The sequence below is a fragment of the Drosophila navojoa genome, chromosome 5, assembly GCF_054131105.1.
Source record: "Drosophila navojoa isolate 15081-1374.11 chromosome 5, UAZ_NAV_1.0, whole genome shotgun sequence".
NCBI lineage: Eukaryota > Metazoa > Arthropoda > Insecta > Diptera > Drosophilidae > Drosophila > Drosophila navojoa.
Window position 1 is genome coordinate 17,386,877 of NC_142893.1, and position 16,160 is coordinate 17,403,036.

The window sequence follows — 16,160 nt, forward strand, 5'->3', positions numbered from 1 at the left end:
TTACAAACTTTTATTTGATATTCAAGTCATTTCTTTGAATATTCCCTGGAATATTCTAAAAATTTTAACGTTAGTTAATACTTTTTGCTTCTCTTTTGTATTTATTTATGCACTTATCATTTGACTTTCCAAATGTCTTATTGCTTAAGTCCCAGCTAATTATCTGAATACCTTAATACATTTTCATATTTCGATACTGTCATTAAAATTAAACCTCTACAACCTTTCTTGATATAATTATCATTTGATTTGCTAAATTCATTAACTGTTTATATAGCTATTTTATTTATTTAATATTATATAGTATATCCACTGTTTACATTTAAATATCGTTAAGCTTCTGTTAATATGCTCTTATTTTTCATTTGATCTTCACTTAGAGTTATCCAAGTCCAATTCAAGTTTATTCACATTTTAAATTCATTATTCGTAGTTACACTCGATTTCATACCGCACGCTCCTCCAGCCCGGGCTCGACCACGCCCAGAGGCGTCAGCTGCAGCGCGATGCCGTCCTGCAGGCTGACCAAAGGTCGTCTCGAGTTCAAACTGAACTCGAACTCCAGTAGCAGCAGGGCGAGTGCCACGCGCAGCTGCAGCTCTGCGAACTGCATGCCAATGCAGTTCCGCACTCCGGAGCCAAAGCCGAACCAGGTGCTCTGCTCCTTGAAGGAGTCGCGCGGACTGCCCCAGCGCTCGGGCTTGAATCGGTCCGGCTCCGGGTAATACTCGGGATCGTTGTGTATGGCGTGCGTCGGAATGATCACGAATATCTCCTTGGCCAGCATGTACTTCATGTGATCCGGCACCGTGTAGTCGTTGAGGCAGCGTCGCATTATGTACGGCGTGATGGGATGCATGCGGAGCGTCTCGAGTATGACGTGGCCCATTAGCGTCAGGGATTGCACACACTCGTAGCTGAGCTGGTTCTGGTGCTTGGCCATGACCGCTTTCAGCTCCTGGCGCAGCTCGCGCTGCACCTCCGGGTTGAGCGCCAGCTCGTAGAGAGCGAGGGACAGGGTGTTGGCGGTTTGCTCGTACCCGGCCTTGAGGAACACGAATGCGTGGGCGGCCAGCTCGTGCTGCAGATGCGCCTTCAGCTCCTTGTCGGCCTCGTACTCGTGCGTGGTCAGCTCCACGGCCTTAATATCCAGCAGCAGCTGCAGATAGTCCTGGCGCCGCTCACCCGACGCCTCGCGCTGCGCCACAATGTCCTCGAGCAGGCTCAGAAAGTAGTCCTCGGCCGGCTTGGGCGTTTGACGCAGCCGCAGCTTGCGACAGAAGTTGGGAAAGCGTATCATCAGCAGATTCATCAGATAGCCGTGCTTTCGCGTGCTCAGCGCCAGCTCCGTCATCTGCTCAAACTCGTCCAGCGAGTACTTCTCCCGCTGCTCGGCATTCACACCGAACACACAGCTGGCCAGGGCCGAGAGCACGTAGCGCCGCATTAGCTTCTGTATGTGGACGGTCGAGTGGGACTGCTTCATCAGCGTGCTGCTGACAGTCAGCAGCAGCTGCTCGGCCTCGTCGTAGAGGCTCGCATACAGCCAGGCCATGCGGTCCCGCTCGAAGCACGGATCGAGCTTCTGGCGCATCTCCTTCCACTTGTTGCCCCGCAAGCCGTACAAATCGCCCGACAGCGGATCCGTCCTCTGATTGCAGTAAATGCCGCGATCATTGAAATTCCAGAAATTCTTGATCATTATCTGCCGTATCAGCTCGCGATCCAGGGCCAGAGCGCGCGGCTGCAGCAGCGCATAGAATCCGCAGAACGGGCCGCTGCCCTTGAACTTGTTGTAGATGCTCGTATAGTGGGCGACCTTCTCGTCGTCGGTGCTGAGGGACTGCGTGACGAGCTGCTTGATGATGGGCCAGAGCTTCTTCGGCCTCTCGTGCGGTATGTCCAGATAGCGCCAGTAGTCGCGCTGATAACGCGCGGCCATGAACAGCAGTATCAGCAGAGCGAGCACGATTAGGCCTAATATCATAAAAATTATCCACATGTCAGTCATTTTCATGTTTTCTGCTCTCTCAGCTGTGCACGGCAATTAGAGATCCGCAAATACATATAGACACGCACTATACACAGCTATGATCAGATACATATACATATATATCTATATACATATATGTTATATCACAATATCACAATTTTGGCCAGTGACTCTTTTCGGGGCCGGAAGCCGTATCCGTCAATGATCTAATGCGAGTCGCGGACGCGTTCTCAGCGACAAGCTGAATCTGTTACGTTCATTACCAAAGCGCGCCGTTCGACTGAGTGCAATTGAGTAAAACATATTTACGATACGCTCCGCGCCGTAGCGAGCTTTTCATTCGAGAGGCGGGAATAGGGGAGGCGGTGCTCGGGACTGGAGTGCGCTACACTACAGCCATTGCTGCTTATGGCCTGACTTGGCTTAAACGCGCCGCGAGTGGGCGTTCGAGTGAGGCCAGTCTCAATCGCAGTCGCAATGCGAGTAACTCCGAGTGTAGGATGAGTCCATGAGTCGAGCATGAGAAAAATTCAATAAACATAAGCGAAATTGTCTCTCAGTGTAGGGCATTTCGTCAGTCAGTGCGACAGCGCGGACAGAAATCAATTTAAAGTTCATTTTCGTTTGTTATCAGCTCCATTGTACACCTTTTATTTTGTTGCTTTTGTTATAGATAAAAGAGCAGTTGTTACCTTTGGAAACTTCGCTTTGAGGTGGGGTTATCTCAATTAAAAGTCGAGCAATAAACTAATTGCACCGACTCAACCAGCTATTTGAACGATGAGCAAAGCCAAATAAATACCAAAATTATTCTTATCGGCTCGAAGTGTGTCCATTGCTTATTTATTTATTTTTAATGTTATTCAACTTTAGTCATAGTCTCTATAAAGACTTTAGCTGCACTTTACAAATCTTTCGATCAATCTGAGCAAATTCATCCGAGTGCTCTTCCAAAATTACTCTCTGAAAATTACTCGCGATGTACTTGTTCAGGTGACCTGCTGAATTTAACATTCAATTAGCGCTTTAATGCTACAACAGAAGCAAAGCCGATGAACGACTAAGAGATATCCTAAATTCCATTCAGTTAAATTATTTATTTATTATTTATTATTTATTATTTATTATTTATTATTTATTATTTATTATTTATTATTTATTATTTATTATTTATTATTTATTATTTATTATTTATTATTTATTATTTATTATTTATTATTTATTATTTATTATTTATTATTTATTATTTATTATTTATTATTTATTATTTATTATTTATTATTTATTATTTATTATTTATTATTTATTATTTATTATTTATTTATTATTTATTATTTATTATTTATTATTTATTATTTATTATTTATTTTTTATTATTAATTATTTATTTATTATTTACATAATTTATTCATTGTCAAAAAAAGCAAAAATTCATATAGATATCGCCAACAAAAATAAACAATATAGAAATTTAATTTTAGTTCATTTACTGCCATTTTTTTTGTGTTATCCGCACTTGAAATCTAATCAATTGTCAAAATAAAATGCGACAAAAGGCAAATACTGGCAGCGTTGCCGGATCACTGTAGGTAAATATAACAATTGTGTGTACTTAAATAACTTAACATATATTGTATATCACAGTGAGCCAAAAGCTTTGCCTCACCTGGCAAACTTATCGCACCGGCTCTCCGTATCTACGCAATGTTTGGAGCGCGTAGCTTAACGAGAAAAGCTGCCATTGACTGCCTTACGGAGCTTATTTATTTATTTACATTATTCACAGGAGTCTGACGTGCATCGTGAGTAATCAGATATGAAGCTGGCAGAGTTTACTTCGCTTTTGATGAGCATTCCTAGTCTAGCATTCCATATTAGCGCAACGTTTATATTGCTGCAGATAAGAAAATAATTTGTGCTCTCAGTAGATTCGAAAAATATGTAAGATAAATGATCATTAAGTTGTTTTATTTATTATTATTAATAATATTATTTTTTCTTATAATATATGATTTGATTTATTTGATTTAATTTAAGTAATAACATTTTAAGATTATTAATAAATGGAATCAGTTTGCTATGCCCGAAATTTGTTTTTAATATTGATTATTTATTTTAATAAAATATATATAATTTTTAACAAAACTTAATAGAAAACCAAATCTGATTTTATATTAATTATCAGTCAATCCCCAATTAGATACATGCTAAAACTAATGCCAGCAACTTCTGTTAAATAAGACTAATAAAGTCTTAGCTTCCACTACTTACCACTAGATGGCGCTGTCTTAAATATGTATAGCTAGGTAACCAACTTTGCCAAAAATAAAATGCCCCAAAGAGTCTACTGATAGCATTTAAAAATAAAACGTGTAAGCATTGACTCGCGTGAATGTGGGCCAACGCAATAATCGGCGAGTGTTACCGGCAATGCTTCACGCGATACCAAAATAAAAATCATTGTGACAATAGAGACGGTGTTTTATAAAGCCATGCCGGCAACCGTTTGCTGTCAGTGATGTACCAGCACTTGCTTAGACTACACGAACTGAGTTTAATTTTGAAAAACAGCAAATTTTTGTGATCATTATGGGTGTTGTTACGTTACTACTCACCGTGCTGATAGCAACGATCGGGTATCTGTTCATGCGACTGCGTAAACGCATGCAGTATTGGCAGAGAAAGGGCATTCCCTGCGAGGAACCCAGCCTTCTGATGGGCAGCATGAAGGGCGTGCAAACCGAGCGAGCATTTCCAGAGATTTGGACGCACTATTACAACAAGTTCAAAGGAACTGGTCCCTTTGCGGGCTTTTACTGGTTCCAACGTCCAGCTGCGTTTATCTTAGAAGCTTTCCTAGTGAAGCACATTCTGATAAAGGACTTTAATAAGTTTTCCGATCGTGGATTCTTTAGCAACCCCGAGGATGACCCACTGTCTGGGCAGCTCTTTCTATTGGATGGCCATAAATGGAGATCAATGAGGAATAAGCTTTCATCCACATTTACGTCGGGTAAAATGAAGTACATGTTTCCCACGGTAGTTAAGATAAGCCACGAGTTCATCAAGGTCTTTGGAGATATGGTAGACAGGTCTCCGGTGATTGAGGTGAGAGAGCTGATGGCTCGGTTTACCACGGATGTCATCGGTAGTGTCGCCTTTGGCATTGAGTGCAACAGTCTTAAAGATCCTGAAGCAGAATTCCGCGTCATGGGTCGCAAATCTCTAGCTGATAAGCGCCATGGTATATTGGGAGTCTCGATACTGAATAGTTTTCCAAAGTTTGCACGACGTATACATATGAAATTGACACCGGAACACATAGAAAACTTCTTCATGAAAATCGTAAGAGAAACTGTTGACTTCAGGGAGAAAAACAATGTTCGTCGCAACGATTTCATGGACCAGCTGATTGACTTGAAAAATAATCGATTGCTAAAGACCGAAACCGGAGAGGATACGAGTCTGACAATTGAAGAGATCGCCGCTCAGACCTTTTTGTTCTTTGCTGCTGGATTTGAAACTTCTTCAACGACCATGGGCTTTGCCCTGTATGAACTAGCCCAGAATGTGGAAATACAGAATCGATTGAGGGAGGAGTGCAAAGAGGTTCTAACCAAGCATAATGGGAATCTTACCTATGAGTGTATCAAAGATATGCAGTATTTGAACCAGGTTATATCGGGTAAGCAAGAGAGTAAATTATATAAAAACTGTGCTAAATATAATAAAATGTGTGTTTTTTTTTCAGAAACCCTGCGACTCTACACGGTTCTTCCAGTTCTCAATCGGGAGTGCCTAGAGGATTTTGTTGTACCTGGATATCCGAATTATGTGATCAAGAAGGGCATGTCGGTTGTTATACCTGCCGGTCCTATGCATCGTGATGAGAAGTTGTATCCGGAACCGAATCGCTTCAACCCAGATAATTTTGAGCCAGAAAAAGTGAAGAACCGTGACTCTGTAGAGTGGCTTCCATTCGGAGATGGACCACGAAATTGCATTGGAAAGCGATTCGGAGAAATGCAGGCACGCATTGGCCTCGCTATGCTAATTAAGAACTTTAAGTTTTCAGTGTGCGAGAAGACAACGATTCCCATTAAATATGACAAAACAACCTTCGTGGTAGCCAGCGACGGCGGCATTTACCTGAAAGTAGAGCGAGTCTAGAAAGTGTTGGCATAAATATAATACTTATAATAGTAAAGATTGCTTAAAAGACTTTTGCAGAAATAAATAATGATAAATAAATAATAATCAAATGAAGAAATATAATTTAAAGGAAACAATGGACTAAATGGATAATTGAATGTTTTCAAGTGAAATACAAAGATTTAGATTCCATTTATTAATTGATCACTTATAATAGTCATAAATATACGAAAACATTATTTATTTTTATTAGACCCAGTGTCACATGTAACACTTAATAAAACAATAAAATTATTGTACTATAGATAACAAACTTATTCATACACTTCCATAGTTGATAATTTTGGCTAATCGCACTAGAAATACTTCATTAACCACCAGCATTTTGTACTGTCATGCAGACTATGAAAGCTTCTATCTGCCGATAAAAAAGCGAGCCGCGTTCAGTCTGGCTCTCAGTATGCCACGAATGCTAGCCGGCGACGGAATCGACCATGGCCATCGGAATTTTATTACTCACGGCAGTTGTTGCCCTCTTGGGTTACCTCTTCATACGAATGCACCAACGGCTGCACCATTGGCAGAATGCGGGAATTCCCTGCGAGAAACCTAACATCATCACGGGCTGCTTGAGGGGCGTGCAAACTGAGCGATCTTTTCTGGACATTTGGATGCAATACTATGAGAAATTCAAGGGAACTGGACCATTTGCAGGCTTTTACTGGTTCCAGCGTCCAGCTGCGTTTATTTTGGAACCCTTTCTGGTGAAACACATTCTGATAAAGGACTTTAATAAATTCACTGATCGAGGCTTCTTTAGCAACCCCGAGGATGACCCACTGTCTGGGCAGCTCTTTCTATTGGACGGACATAAATGGAGATCGATGAGGAATAAGCTCTCATCCACATTTACGTCTGGCAAAATGAAGTACATGTTTCCCACGGTTGTTAAGATAAGCCACGAGTTCGTCGAGGTCTTTGGAGATATGGCAGACAAGTCTTCGGTGATTGAGGTGAGAGAGCTTCTGGCTCGGTTTACCACGGATGTCATCGGTAGTGTCGCCTTTGGCATTGAGTGCAGCAGTCTTAAAGATCCTGAAGCGGAATTCCGCGTCATGGGTCGTAAAGCACTTGTTGATCAGCGTCATGGAAACCTGGGAATTGCACTTATAAATAGTTTTCCAAATTTTTCACGACGAATGCACATGAAAATGACACCGGAACACATCGAAAAATTCTTTATGAGAATCGTCAGAGAAACTGTTGACTTCAGGGAGAAAAACAATGTTCGTCGCAACGATTTCATGGACCAACTGATTGACTTGAAAAATAATCGATTGTTAAAGGCCGAAACAGGAGAGGATACGAGTCTGACCATTGAGGAGATCGCCGCTCAAGTTTTCGTCTTCTTCGCTGCTGGATTTGAAACTTCTTCTACGACAATGGGCTTCGTCCTCTATGAGCTGGCCCAAAATGTTGATATACAGAATCGATTGAGGGAGGAGTGCAATGAGGTTCTAGCCAGGTACAATGGGGATCTTACCTATGAGTGTATTAGGGATATGCAGTATTTGAACCAGGTCATATCGGGTAAGCAAGGCGTAAAATAACTGAAAACTTAGTAATAAATTTTACTTTTCTGTATAGAAACTCTGCGACTCTACACGGTTCTTCCAGTTCTCAATCGGGAGTGCCTAGAGGATTTTGTGGTGCCTGGATATCCGAATTATGTTATCAAGAAGGGTATGCCAGTTCTCATACCGTCTGCAGCTATGCATCGCGATGAGCAGTTGTATCCGGAACCGAATCGCTTCAACCCAGATAATTTTGAGCCGGAAAAAGTGAAGAGCCGCGACTCCGTGGAGTGGCTTCCCTTCGGAGATGGACCACGAAATTGCATTGGAATGCGATTTGGAGAAATGCAGGCTCGCATTGGCCTCGCAATGCTTATTAAGCACTTTAAGTTTTCAGTGTGCGATAAGACAACGATACCCATTAAATATGACAAAAAGAGCTTCTTGATAGCTAGCGACGGCGGCATTTACCTGAAAGTTGAGCGAGTTTAATCAGCTGGCTTGGCAGCGAAAACATTTTATTCAAAATAAAGTACTTTTTGTAGAAACAATAAAGGTCATACATTTATACCGCTTGTTATATTAAGTGTAGTAGGCCATTTTGGTTCATTATCAATGTTGTTATATTGTATTTATATTATTATTTAAATTTTTTATATCAACATTTTAGAATTCAATTTCTGTGTGGCCTTCGGTTATTTTATTATTTAATTTTACATAAATATAAAAAAACATTTGCAGCTCAAAATGATAATACCTCCCACTGTACGATTAATAGTGCGTAACATACAACACACCCAGAGCGCAATCAATAATAGATAAGCACCCGGAATTATGCCTTTTGATAATTAGTATTATACAATGGGTGCAGAATGAAATATTTACAGTTAATACAATATATCTATGTATATGTGTATATATATTACATTTTATATAAATAGTATACCAAAATGTTTGCTTTATATACATATATCACAAATGCACTTCAGCCCTGCACAAGATCACAGCTAATAATTGAATAAAAAAGCTTTTACTCTCGGAATTCTATTTTTGCTACCCGTATTTGGTATTATAATGTATACAATGAAAGCTTCGAGCGGGCATTTAATATGAAAACTCAGCTTGGCTGCTCTCAGTTTCTCGTGAGTGCTATCTTGCACCGGGCGCGACCATGGCTATCGGAATTTTATTGCTCACGGCAGCGATTGCCCTCCTGGGCTATCTATACTTGCGAATGCATCGCAACATGCAGCACTGGCAAAATGCGGGCATTCCCTGCGAGGAGCCCCACATTCTGATGGGCAACTTGAAGGGCGTGCAGACTGAACGATCGTTCCTGGACATTTGGATGCAGTATTACAATAAATTCAGGGGAACTGGACCTTTTGCCGGATTTTATTGGTTCCAGCGTCCAGCTGCGTTTATTTTGGAGCCCTTCCTGGTGAAACACATTCTGATAAAGGACTTTAATAAATTCACTGATCGAGGCTTCTTTAGCAACCCCGAGGATGACCCACTGTCTGGGCAGCTCTTTCTATTGGACGGACATAAATGGAGATCGATGAGGAATAAGCTCTCATCCACATTTACGTCTGGCAAAATGAAGCATATGTTTCCCACGGTTGTTAAGATAAGCCACGAGTTCGTCGAGGTCTTTGGAGATATGGCAGACAAGTCGTCGGTGATTGAGGTGAGAGAACTGATGGCTCGGTTTACCACGGATGTCATCGGTAGTGTCGCCTTTGGCATTGAGTGCAGCAGTCTTAAAGATCCTGAAGCTGAGTTCCGCGTCATGGGTCGTAAAGCACTAGTTGATCAGCGTCATGGGAGCCTAGGAATTGCACTTCTAAATAGTTTTCCGAACTTATCTCGACGATTGCACATGAAAATGACACCGGAACACATCGAAAAATTCTTTATGAGAATCGTCAGAGAAACTGTTGACTTCAGGGAGAAAAACAATGTTCGTCGCAACGATTTCATGGGCCAACTTATTGACTTGAAAAATAATCGATTGATGAAGTCCGAAACAGGAGAGGATACGAACCTGACAATTGAGGAGATCGCTGCTCAGGCTTTCGTCTTCTTCGCTGCTGGATTCGAAACATCTTCTACGACAATGGGCTTTGCGCTTTATGAATTGGCTCAGAACTTGGACGTACAAAACCGATTGAGGGAGGAGTGCAAGCAGGTGCTGGCCAAATATAATGGGGAATTAACCTATGAGTGTATTAGGGATATGCAGTATTTGAACCAGGTCATATCGGGTAAGCAAGACGTACAATAACTGAAAACTTAGTAATAAATTTTACTTTTCTGTATAGAAACCCTGCGACTCTACACGGTTCTTCCAGTTCTCAATCGGGAGTGCCTAGAGGACTTTGTTGTGCCTGGATATCCGAATTATGTGATCAAGAAGGGTATGCCAGTTCTCATACCGTCTGCAGCTATGCATCGTGATGAGCAGCTGTATCCGGAACCGAATCGCTTCAACCCAGATAATTTTGAGCCGGAAAAAGTGAAGAGCCGCGACTCTGTGGAGTGGCTTCCATTCGGAGATGGACCACGAAATTGCATTGGAATGCGATTTGGAGAAATGCAGGCACGCATTGGCCTCGCAATGCTTATTAAGCACTTCAAGTTTTCAGTGTGCGATAAGACAACGATTCCCATTAAATATAACAGGAAGACCTTCTTGGTGGGAAGCGAGTCTGGCATTTACCTGAAAGTAGAGCGAGTTTGATAAAGCAAGAGAAATGAATGTAAATCAGACTTGCTGATTGTGTCATATGCATAATGTTAGTATATTTTACAATTATATGTGTAGCTATATTATAATTTGATCCCGTTACATTTTCAATAAAATAACAGGCATGATGTCACTTTTACACTATGATGCGACGCAGTTGTATCATAACAAACATTTTTTATTGTTTATAAACAAATGATTATTTTTATTGTCAGTGTGTGGAATTTTAGGTATCTTCAGTAGCTAAAGTTCATTCACAATTTGTATGCGAAGTGAGAGAGAATAAATAGCTAAGTTTCGAGCTTTAGAGAGCTTTACTCTCGCTCTCTCATTTTGCCGCTGTTACGTTGCGTCGGTTTGATTTCATTATCAACATTCATGTTAAACCAGTTTGGCTGCTAAATATAGTACATATTACGATTGTTTTGTTCTTATCTATCGTAAATGATTAGAGGAACGTATAAAAATAAAGCAAAATTATAAAAATATATGAATGGTAAAATAAATAATTAGTTAACTGGAAATTCTAGTCGTGGCTCTTAGCTCAATGGCTCCAACTGCAGCCGGAATTCCTTGGGATGCAGCAGGAATGAGTGATTCTTGAACTGCATCGGCTGCGGGGTGTCGGGCGCTAGGCTAAAGCGGAAATTGCGTATCAGCGTGATGAGGCCCACGGCCAGCTTCATGCGGCCGAACCGCATGCCAATGCAGATGCGAGGCCCCTGGCCGAAGGGCAGGTAGGCACAGGTGGGTCGCTGCTGTATGGCCTCGTCGGTGAAGCGCTCCGGCTGAAACTTTTCCGGATCCGGGTAATAGGTCGCATCATGATGTATGGAGTAGACGGGTATGATCAGCTGCGATCCAGCTGGTAAATAGTGCTTGGGATAGTTGGGCACCTCATAGTGCGCATTGACACGGCGCAGATGCTCCGAGGCGACGGGATACATGCGAAGGGTTTCTGCGGGATGATCGAGTGATAATGGAGGTAATGGCCCGGGAAAGTTTCCTTTCTCTTCTACTTACCCGACATCACCTGTTCGAGGTATTTCATCTTCTGCATGGCCTCGTAGGTGAGTTCTCCGTTATCTCCGTAATTGGCAATGACCTCCTCAATCTCCTCCCTCAGCTGGCACTGAATGTCCTCATGCCGCGCCAGCTCGTACAGGGCTAGGACAAGAGCTGTGGCCGTCGTCTCGAAGCCCGCCACAATGAAGACGTACATCTGGGCGGCGATCTCGTTGATGGTCAGGCCCTCGGCTGTGTCGCCTCGCTCGTATTTCTGCTTCATCTCCACCATGATGTCGACGAGATCGTTGCGCCTAATATTGTGCGTCTCCCGATGGCTGATGGTGTCCTTGACCAGCTGCATGTAGAAGGCCTCCACGTCGGCAGGCGTCCGCTTGATGTGCAGCTTGAGGCTGAGCTCTGGAAAGAATATGCAGAAGAGGTAGTCGATGCGCTTCTTCAGCATGGCGTTCAGGCCCATCTGCACAAAGGGCGCCTTGGCGTCGCGCAGACTGTTGCACTCCAGGCCGAAGATGGCGCTGCCAATGGTGTCCATCGTGTAGCAGGCCAGCAGCTTGGTCACCTCCATGGCGGCAACGTGTCCGGCACACCGCTCATGCACCGCACTGCACAGCTCGCGAGCAATGCGCAGCACCGATGGGAACATCAGCTTCATCTTTGCTCCGCTGAAGATGGGCGTTAGGCGTGGCCGCAGATTGTGCCACCTGGGACCGTCGATGGCGAAGAGATGCGCCGACAGGGGATCGTCCTGCTCGTTGTAGAACAGACCCCGGCTGTCAAAGTTGCTGAAGTCCTTGATGAAGATCTGCTTCAACAGATCCATATCCGTAACCACATACACGGGCTTCATGAAGAAATATATGCCGAACAATGGACCAGAGTCCTTGTACTTCACATAAAGCTTCTGCAGCATTTGCGAGGTGTGCTGGGTGATTCGCCAGCCCAAAATGTTGCCAAACACTGGCCGGGGATCCTCATGCGCAATGCCGCGACGTTTGAAATAGGAGAAACGGTGCCGCATCCACAGATAGAACGCGATCAGGACGCATGCGACGAGCGAAATTGTGGCCGACATATCAGTTGGAAGATATAGCTTAGACTAGGTAGCGCAGCTATAACTCTGGGGCATTTATAGCACCCGCTCCGGCACGTTGAGGGGGTCAGGATCCCCATATAAGTTTATGATGTTGGCCACTGGGTTCACCTAAAATTCTTTATATAAATGCTCGGCTAGCTAAGCATTCGAATCGAGCGAGTTTTTACATAGGCACAACTAATTATATTAGGAACTGCTTAGGCAGTTTTATAGTATAATAAAATATTTGTAAATAGAAAACTTTGAACTTAAGCTATCCAAAATACTTGAGTTACAAAAATGAATTGTTTATGGTAATAAGCTAGAAGCAAACAAGTATGCATTTTCTAGTAATGTGATGTATTTGCTAAAGCAAACGCCTCTACAACTCTAGTATATAAATGAATATATATTCTATGTCGGGATCAAAAGCTTACTTGATATTATACCAAGCCCAGATCAGTAATGAATCAAATAATCAAAATCTTTATCTACCTCCATGACCCTATATTCCAGGCAAGCACCAAAAGCCAATTTATTTTAACACATAATACTGCGACTTACATAATCTGCATATATTAACACTAACGTTAAAGTCATAACATTGCTGTTAAAGACACAACATTTCTACTTTTTAATTACATATGTACATACATATATTTTGTTTAAGAAATAAAATATATATGGGAACAAGAAAAGAACTTTATCAATGAAAATGTTTACAGTTTTATAATCAGTCGATACTGTTCTGGCTGCAAGATTAGATTGGAAGGGAGCAAAAGTATAATGACTAAAAAGATATAACATTTCTATTAAAGATATAACACCTTTGTTTAAGTTATAACACTGCTGCCTAAAGAAGTTCCTATGGTTAGAGTACATCTCTCAGTCGTTTATAAGAAATTTGTCAATGATACTTGCACTAAGTGACCCTCGCCTCGACTCGCTTGCTTCTCTCCATCCCGGCAAGCAGTAGCTGGAGGCTGGTGTACTCTCTCTCTTTCTCTCTCTCTCTCTCTGCTCATGTAGGCTGTCAAGCTGTTGCTGAGCGCTTTCGTCCCTATTGTCCGTATTATTGCAGCTGCAGAGGGGCACCGTTAGTTTTCTGGCCGCTGGTCTCTGCTGTTGCTCTGCCGGTGCATTCATGTGAGCGCTGCCGCTGTGCTTTCTTAGTTTTGCTCTTTGGGCGTTCGCTGCTGCCGTTGTTATTGTTGTTGGAATTTGTGATGTCGCTTGTCGTTACCGTCCGTATGTCGTGGGCTGTTTCTATGCGTGAGCCACTAGGCTGTGTAGCTGTGGAGAGGTTCCGTTACCTTGGATGAGCACTGTTAGATTTCTCAGTGTTGTTCTCTGTCAGCGTCTGTTTTGTTGTTGCTCCTGGCCGACGCCAGACTGTGTCGTTCTCTCGCTACCCTATACTTTAAGAATTACTTTGGTATTTTCGTTTGCTTAGTACTTCATAATGAGAAATACGTACATAATTCTTCACAGCTGTTTATGATCATAATTTATGTTTCTTAACAAACAAAAAATGTATGGCAACAATAAATTCTTTTCTTAATGAATATGTTAGGAGTTTACAAACAGCTTATACCTTTATCTCTGCAATATTAATTACAAAAACAGATATATGTATATCAGTGCTGTTAAAGATTTAACATTTATGTTAAAGTATAAATTTACTGTTAAAGACATAATATTGCTATTGAAAATATAACAGAGATACATTCCTTAATATTAAGCCTCTGCTGTTTATTTTGATACTCTTTCCACATTCAAGTAAATACCGTTCTCAGCTGACAAGAGTATATTCTTCGTGATCCACTTCATGGGTATTTGGGTCTGTGGCGATACACTGAACTTGAAGTCCCTAATCAGGTGGGCCAAGCCCACAGACGTTTGCAGCATGCCAAAACGTGAGCCGATGCAATTGCGCGGACCATCGCCAAAGGGCAGCCAGCTGCAGGCTGGCCGAGCGGCAATCTCCGCCTCTGTGAAGCGTTCGGGCTTGAACTTTTCTGGTTCCGGATATATGTCGGGATCGTAGTGTATGCCCAAGGCTGGTATCACAACTGCGGTGTTCTTTTCAATATAATGCTTTGGATCTCCGGGTGAATAGTCTGAGATGGTCTTCCGGGTAAGATGGGGTAGCACGGGATACTTTCGTAGAGTTTCTGCAATAAATAACAATTATATTCAGACTATCATAGAAGATACATATATGACCTTACTTACCCATGACAACCTGTTCCAGATATTTCATTGCCTTCACATTATCGTAAGTGTATTCATTGTTCTGCATACTCAGCACCTCGTTGATTTCCGCTCTCAGCTTGTTCTGTATGTCCTGATGCAGCGCCAGCTCATAGAGAGCAAATCCCATGGTTGTGGAGCTGGTTTCGAAGCCGGCCACGAAGAAGATAAATGCCTGGGCAGCCAACTCCTCAAAGGTCAGACCCTCTGCGGTGTTGCCCGCCTGCTGCTTCTGGTACAATTCGATGAGCATGTCCATGAAGTCGTTGCGCTTTTCTTCGGTCCTTAAGCGATATTTGATGGTATCGCGGATGATGCGTATATAGAACTCCTCCACCTCCTCCACTGTTATCTTGAGATGCATGCGACGCGCCAGCTTAGGGAAGCCAAATATAAAGAAATCTAAGATGCCACGATATCGCCGCTCCGACACAGCCCGTTTGCCCATGCGAACGAAATCCGCGTCGGGATCACGCAGGCTGTTGCAGTCGAGACCAAAGGCGCAGTTGCCAATGACATCGGCCGTGTAGCGTCCCACCAAATCGGTAACCTCAACTACTTGCGATGTGGACACCTTCTCCTTAAAGATCTTGGCCATTTCCTCGGCGACTTTCAAAACGATGGGCAGCATGTTCTTCATCTTACCGGAGGTGAAGGTGGGCGTCAGCTTGTGGCGCAACTGCCTCCACTTCTGACCCTCAATGCTGAACAATGTCGCGGACAGAGGATCGTCGTCTTCATTGTGGAAAATACCTCGATTCTCAAAGTTACTAAAGTCCTTTATTAACACACGCTTCACCAGCTCCATGTCGGTCACAACCACGGTCTTCGTAAAGAAGAAATAGAAGCCAGCGAACGGCGCATTTCTGTTCTTGTACTTCAGATAGTAGTCTCTGAAGATAACGCCTAATTGGCGCTTCGTTTGCCAATCGGCAATGTTGCCTTTCGGGAACCTGGGCACGTCGTGTGGAATTCCACGGCGATTCCAGTAGTTGTGCCTGTGTCGTGCTGCATAATAGAGCAGGGTCACGATGATTCCGATCAGAACTAGAATTGTCGACATTTCTACACCTCGATGCACACTGAGTAAATGATTCGCCGAGTACGCGATATTTATTGGCAAAAGCTCTTGTTCTCAAAAGCTTTTCCCACGAGCAATTAGTGAAGTAAGAGAGGGAGAGAGAGAGAGAGAGAGGGTAACATGATCGTAGAGTGCATTTTAGAGAATTAAATGATACTATTTCGAGCTATTGGAAAACGCATGTATTTATTATATATAAAACTAGTTTTTCATTGAATGCTGACTTAATTGTATTTATATTAAGTTTACATTTATAT

At 42.6% G+C, this 16,160-nt stretch overlaps 6 protein-coding genes across 6 annotated transcripts; 3 read left to right on the forward strand and 3 right to left on the reverse strand.

Moving 5' to 3' along the window:
* Positions 1-55: 55 nt before the first annotated feature.
* Positions 56-2,511, reverse strand: Cyp317a1 (Cytochrome P450 317a1). The gene has a single exon (XM_030382269.2). The coding sequence runs from the start codon at positions 2,015-2,017 to the stop codon at positions 446-448; it is 1,572 nt and encodes a 523-aa protein (XP_030238129.1). The 5' UTR covers positions 2,018-2,511; the 3' UTR covers positions 56-445.
* A 1,998-nt stretch (positions 2,512-4,509) lies between these two features.
* LOC108652829 (putative cytochrome P450 6a21) lies at positions 4,510-6,222 on the forward strand. Its single transcript, XM_030382276.2, has 2 exons — positions 4,510-5,678; positions 5,745-6,222. The coding sequence occupies exons 1-2, from the start codon at positions 4,583-4,585 to the stop codon at positions 6,161-6,163; spliced, it is 1,515 nt and encodes a 504-aa protein (XP_030238136.2). The 5' UTR covers positions 4,510-4,582; the 3' UTR covers positions 6,164-6,222.
* A 361-nt stretch (positions 6,223-6,583) lies between these two features.
* Positions 6,584-8,287, forward strand: LOC115565614 (putative cytochrome P450 6a21). The gene is made up of 2 exons (XM_089260788.1): positions 6,584-7,735; positions 7,793-8,287. Exons 1-2 carry the CDS (start codon positions 6,640-6,642, stop codon positions 8,209-8,211), a joined length of 1,515 nt encoding a protein of 504 aa, XP_089116914.1. The 5' UTR covers positions 6,584-6,639; the 3' UTR covers positions 8,212-8,287.
* Positions 8,288-8,780: 493 nt separating this feature from the next.
* On the forward strand, positions 8,781-10,480 carry LOC115565611 (putative cytochrome P450 6a21). Its single transcript, XM_089260789.1, has 2 exons — positions 8,781-9,986; positions 10,044-10,480. The coding sequence occupies exons 1-2, from the start codon at positions 8,891-8,893 to the stop codon at positions 10,460-10,462; spliced, it is 1,515 nt and encodes a 504-aa protein (XP_089116915.1). The 5' UTR covers positions 8,781-8,890; the 3' UTR covers positions 10,463-10,480.
* A 128-nt stretch (positions 10,481-10,608) lies between these two features.
* On the reverse strand, positions 10,609-12,777 carry LOC115561879 (putative cytochrome P450 6a23). The gene is made up of 2 exons (XM_030382272.2): positions 11,492-12,777; positions 10,609-11,426 (listed from the first exon to the last, which is right to left on the reverse strand). The coding sequence occupies exons 1-2, from the start codon at positions 12,567-12,569 to the stop codon at positions 11,008-11,010; spliced, it is 1,497 nt and encodes a 498-aa protein (XP_030238132.1). The 5' UTR covers positions 12,570-12,777; the 3' UTR covers positions 10,609-11,007.
* Positions 12,778-13,251: 474 nt separating this feature from the next.
* LOC149091132 (putative cytochrome P450 6a23) lies at positions 13,252-15,924 on the reverse strand. Its single transcript, XM_089261729.1, has 2 exons — positions 14,805-15,924; positions 13,252-14,743 (listed from the first exon to the last, which is right to left on the reverse strand). Exons 1-2 carry the CDS (start codon positions 15,883-15,885, stop codon positions 14,322-14,324), a joined length of 1,503 nt encoding a protein of 500 aa, XP_089117855.1. The 5' UTR covers positions 15,886-15,924; the 3' UTR covers positions 13,252-14,321.
* Positions 15,925-16,160: the final 236 nt, after the last annotated feature.